Source organism: Micropterus dolomieu, linkage group LG12, assembly GCF_021292245.1.
Source record: "Micropterus dolomieu isolate WLL.071019.BEF.003 ecotype Adirondacks linkage group LG12, ASM2129224v1, whole genome shotgun sequence".
In the NCBI taxonomy this organism is placed as follows: domain Eukaryota; kingdom Metazoa; phylum Chordata; class Actinopteri; order Centrarchiformes; family Centrarchidae; genus Micropterus; species Micropterus dolomieu.
This window is the reverse complement of record NC_060161.1, coordinates 30,277,273-30,283,272: the sequence shown is the minus strand read 5'-3', so window position 1 is coordinate 30,283,272 and position 6,000 is coordinate 30,277,273. Positions and strand designations below refer to the sequence as shown.

The 6,000-nt window shown below is 39.6% G+C and overlaps 1 protein-coding gene across 1 annotated transcript; it reads left to right on the top strand.

Annotated features, from left to right (window-relative positions):
• Window positions 1-2: 2 nt before the first annotated feature.
• Window positions 3-2,849, top strand: LOC123979892 (toll-like receptor 13; the record flags this gene model as incomplete). The annotated part of the gene is made up of 3 exons (XM_046064002.1): window positions 3-543; window positions 1,981-2,098; window positions 2,194-2,849. Coding segments are annotated over 3 exons (906 nt in total), but the record flags the coding sequence as incomplete, so codon positions are not given.
• Between the last annotated feature and the right edge of the window lie 3,151 nt (window positions 2,850-6,000).

The window sequence follows — 6,000 nt, the reverse complement described above, 5'->3', positions numbered from 1 at the left end:
CTCTCAGCTGGCTGAAACTCAGTGAGAATGCATTGTCCATCATCAATGAGACAGTCTTTCAGTCCCTCCCGGCCTTGACATATCTGGACCTGACTGATAACCCTCTGACATGCGAATGCTCTAATTCTGGTTTTAACCAATGGGTGCAGAGCACCAACCAGACACAGGTTGTTAATGGCCACCAGTATACTTGTGCCTTTCCTGTGAGCCAACAGGGAAATATGTTCCTGGACTTTGACATTGAATCCTGTTGGATAGACGCCGGCTTCCTCTGCTTCATTTCTAGCGCTAGTCTCACTGTGCTCACTCTCCTCACAACATTCATCTACCACTTCATGAGGTGGCACCTAGTCTACGCCTACTACCTCTTCCTGGCCTTCCTCTATGATAAGAAGAGGGGAAAGAAGGGCACTCGTCACCACTATGATGCTTTTGTGTCCTACAACGTTCACGATGAGGCCTGGGTCTACAGAGAGATGCTTCCAGTGCTGGAAGGAGAGCAAGGCTGGAGGCTGTGTCTGCACCACAGAGACTTCGAACCAGGTACAGACGTTCTGTTTGTCCTCAAACTCTTTCTATCAATCTGTCATCAAGCATCAACAAAAATTCTAACTACATAGGCTCTTATGATTCTCTCTGCTTCCTCTTTCACGTCTTCTTCCTGTCAGAGTTTGAAAAGTCTGACTGAGGTGGGGTCTATTTTTAAAATACTTGCTTTCATGACATGAATTTCACATCCTCATTTGTGTCAATCTTATCGATAGACAGCACCTGTTCACTTCACTTTTTTTGGCAGCTTGTGGTCTTATCGAGCCTTCAGATCAAAAACAGGACTTCCTTTAAGACATGCAAAGGGAACAGTGTGTGTTGTTCTTTCAGATACTGGTGTGAGGAGGAAATGCAGTCTGTGAGTGAACGACTGAAATGTGAGACAAATGAAACACAGCCATTTCTCCGAGCTTATACAAGTCTGATGTGCCAAAGTACCTCAGCACATACAGTCCACAGTACTTACCAGAACCACAAAAAATCATGTGGATACATCACACATTCACGGAGTTATACGGAAAAGGCCGTTTTCAATCACAGAAAGTAAATTCACTCAGTGAATTTACATTTCGTGATTAAAAACACTTCTTTGAATCGTTGAGACACATAGCCATTCTACCCTATTTAGATACTGCAGGAGGGGGGCAGAGTCCACCAGGCTGCAGGCTAAACCTACAGGATACTCACAGCCAAATAATAAGGTCTTCACAGTGGACCAGGAAAACAGGCTGCAGATGACCATAAAAAAGTCAGCCAAGATCTAATCTGAAATGCGCATTAACTCTTTGATATTCTAAAAGAAAAAGAACATAATATGTTTGCAATTACATATTAAAAAGGACACTGTCAAGCATTTTAAATAAAAAACAAGAATAACATAAACAATTTAAATGTATATCGTTGTGTTTTTTCCGTCTCACCCCTGTGTTTCATCCATCCGGCCCATTCAAGGCAAGGCAAGTTTATTTGTATAGCACATTTCAACAACAAGGCAATTCAAAGTGCTTTACACAAAACATAAAAGCAACAAAGGGAAATTGAAAAAATAAAACACATTATAAAAACAGGACAACAAACAGGGTAAAAGTTATGGTGCAGTGTACAATCAGGGCTCTGAAAATCTAAAAACAAAGAAAATGAAAACCAGATGTTACAGTGCAGTGGCTTTAATGTAATTTAAGTTCATTCACTGAGACCCGTGAGAGGGCAGGTGTCGAGGAGAAAGCCTCAATACATTTTTCACTAGTGTTTTCAGTGATATGCCGTTTTGTGATCACCTCTGTTTGTACATTTGTGTGCATGCAGAGAGCACTCAGTATTCAAATTAGTAGAAAAACAACATTACTTTTTGTGGGAAAAAAGCAATTTCTTAAACAACATGATGGTCAGTTTGAATGAAGTGCCTTGTCTGCATGGCTGATGTTTTCATAGGTAAGCCCATCGTAGAAAACATTACAGACGCAATCTATGGCAGCAGGAAGACCATCTGTGTGATCAGCCGGCACTACCTGCAGAGTGAGTGGTGCTCCAGAGAGATCCAGATGGCCAGGTGAGGGCGCTGCCTCTCTTTCCGTACACTTACTGGTCTTACCTCACCTGTTCCCCAACTGATTCAAGCTCCTGTCCTGTGTGTGGTTTCTACAGCTACCGTCTGTTTGACGAGCAGAAGGATGTGTTGATCCTGCTGTTTTTGGAGCACATCCCCGCCCAGCAGCTGTCTGCGTACTACCAAATGAGGAGTCTGGTGAAGAAACGCACTTACCTGAGCTGGCCGCAAGCCGTTCAACACACTGGAGTCTTCTGGCAGAGCTTACAGCGAGCTCTGAGTTCAGATGAAAGTGCCACTGAGCACACACCCCTCCTCAATGGACACCTAAGCTCTATTCACTGAGATTTCCTTTTACAACCAGAAATGAGGGGAAATTAATCATTAGTTGATTTTGAAATCCGAAAATTATAAAATAAGAATGTCCTTAAGAGCAGATTTAAATTTAAAAGGGAATTTATTGGGGAACGTTCTACCTGTAAAGGTAATTTATTAGTCATTTGGAGTAAAACACAGCCTGTACAAACTATATACTATATATACTATAATACTGTTTTCTGTGGCTTTGGAGGAGCTTTCAAGACAAGACATCACCCAGGTATCTGGGCTTTGAGATTACAAATTTTCAAATCCTGCATTACAAACTGGGGTGTACTGTACTTAAGTACAATATTGAGGTACTTGTGCATGTACTGCTACTTTATACTCCTACTTCACTAAAATAATTTTGGGATTTTTACCCTGCTACTTTCATTTTACCGCTTATTTTTCAAATGGAGATTTTACCTAAAACAAAATATGATATGGTTATAAATTAAGAACCAGCAGGTAGTTACTGATCTCTAACACATACTAATAGTTTGTATTGAGTTGATGTTTACTTTTGCAGCTATGAAACTGTATTATAATTCTTTTTCTTTTGAGTTTAACAGTTTAGACACACAATATGATATCAACAGTATTACTAATACTGCCATTTCTAATCAAATGGGATGCTAACTGTAATACACACACTTGTATTATGGCTGAACTTTTCACAAAAGCTCACTGCTGGTTACCTGGAAACTGTTGCTGTCTGTCACTGCCACCTGAGGGCTGTTTGTTTGTCAAAGAGAGAGAACCATTTTGCATCTACAACACATAAATTATCTGACATTTTGAGCTTTTGTATCCACTAATATTATTATTATTATTATTAATATTTAAATAAATAGATGAGAGGTCTGCTGAATAAACTACAATGAGGAACCTTCAAGAACCACATTTCTCAGGCGAGTGGGACAAGAAAACAGTGAAATCTTTTATCTTAAAGAGCATTCGAAATTATAATACAGCCGTGAGCGGCAATGATCGGGATCCAAGCAAGTTGCGAAAAAAACAACATTTGAAATTTTCAGAGGAGAAGAACAGACGCAGACAATTTAAGAGATTAAAGTGATGAAAGAAATGCAAACTTGATTTTTACAGCATCACCTTGAGTGTCACTATATGTACCCACCTGCGACATTTTGTGTTTCAAAGATTTAAAGTTTAAGCTGCACAAACACTTTTAGGCAGAGAAAAATCAGAAGAAATTGTCAAGGGATCCAAATAATATAGAGAACTTAAACCAACTATAATCTGAACACCCCTTATTGTCAGCAAGTCTGCCTCAGTCATCGGGGGATTTGAACCCTGGCACTTCAGATCGCCAGAGTAGGTGACTTACTGACTAAGCTACTGGTGAGAGGCTATTTTCACAAACCTTCTCCCAAGTCAAGGTAGTGACATCAGTTTAAACTTGAAAAGCTTATAACTGTCATAATGTTGGTGAGAAAATTCTGATAAAAATCACGCATCATTCTGGGTTTGTTGTGAATTATTTTGGTGGCATTTGATCCAAAACTGAGTTAAAAAGAAAATGTTGTTACAGCAAGATACTGAATATCACTGCAGACTCACCGTTTGACTGATCTGAAAACACTTTGAAACACTTGATATCAGCCATCTGGAGAACGACTCTATGGAGTTTGGTAGTATTTGAAGAAAGACTTGTGGAGAGATGTTAATTGACTTAGCATATTCTGAAAAATACAGAGTGACTGACTTCTAAATTGACCACAGGTTGCAGTGAGGCAAACGTTAGTCACATATCAGCTCTCTAAGACGTACGGATGATTTTCTTAGATTTTTTGAAGTTAGGAATGAGAAATGTCTAGAAATTTACAATTCTTGTAATAAGCCACACCCACTTTGTGCATTTTATACATCTACTGAGTAGTGACCCGAGGTCGTACAAACCGAATTCCGTACAAATCCATCCAGCGAATTACGAGGTATAAACTTTTTGCAAGTGTAACATAATATCCCAGGACTGCTCATCAAAGCTTGAGCTGAGCATCTGAACAGATGCGTCAAGTTTGGTTACAATAGCTTAAGCCAATTTTCATTTACGGGCATTTATGTGAGACACCATGAGGTCTATGAGGGCCACTTTTTCTTACCTGAGTAGTGAGTGGAATTTGCAACCTACATGCCAATCTTGGTGAGTTTCTTTCCAGCAGTTTTTGCTGCCCAAACACTTTTAGCGGAGAAAAAGAAGAGAAAGAAAGAAAGAAAGAAAGAAGAATCAGAACAAAAACATTTTTTTTGATAAATTGATGGTCGTTTGATTAGATGTTTTGGGTGTTATAAAACAATGACATGGTTTGCTGAACATCCGAGCAGGTCAGCGCCATGATAAATGGGTGTTAAAATTTTATTTAATCCTTTAGTTAGTTATTAGTTACTGTGCTTTTCCTGCTTTGACATGTCAGATGACTGTTTTTAGATTCCATTCAAAACCTCATTCAGACACTCAACAACTCATCAAACTGGATGATAACAGTAAACCTTTCTCATAGGGGAAATTTTGACATGTCGTAGCTGGAAAAGCACAGATGTAACTAGTAACTTTAAAGATGGCTGGCACTCCTAAATGAAATGCAGCAATTATCAATGTATGTTCATCACAAATGTTATTATTTACTCCTGCTTTTCCTAATATGACGAGTCAAAATGTCCAACATTGGACAAATGTTAGTAGCTTGTCCTCCCCAGAAAAACGACCCTATACGAACCTTATTTACATTTCCACCGCCGGAACAACCACGAAACTAGGAACCTTTGGAGGAACACTGCATTTCCATTGCAGGGAAGGTCCAAATTGAGTTCCGAGGTCTTTATTTGACCCCCAAAAAAATCTGTACTCGGGGGGTAGTACTTTCCCAAAGTGCTGGTATTTTGGGAAAGTACGTTGAATGTTTGAGTAGAGGCTACTCGCTTTAACTTGAGCATGTTGGGTGTTTTGCTTCTACTGCTCATCCCTTCTATGGAGAGATTATTGGATCAGAATTAAATCTAAAAGTCTAACTCAAAAATGCATTTGGCCATTTAGGACTGGGCATTTGGTATTTAGGATTTGGCATTTGGTATTTAGGATTGAGCATTTGTTATTTAGGATTGGGTATTTAGGATTTAGATTTGGGGCGTGTATGCAAATAAGTGGGCGTGTTCTAAATACTGGAGGCTGGGTTTGAAACAGCTGGTGCACTGTAGTTATAAAGTCTCACAGTTCTTACTGCGGAGCAGCATGATTCTCTCTGTAGCTGTTAGCCTACCTATTTAAAGTGGTGGTATTATGCTCATTTTCAGGTTCAAAATCTTAATTAGGGGTTGTACCAGAACAGGTTTACATGGTTTAATTTTCAAAAAACACCAGATTTTTCTCATACTGCACATTGCTGCAGCTCCTCTTTTCACGCTGTGTGCTGTACGCTCCGCTACAGAGTGATGCATCTTACTTGTACAAAATCTTTGTTGGGAGTTGCACATGCGCAGTTCCCAGGTAAGGACTACTAGCCAATCAGAAGCAGAGAAGGGCGGGT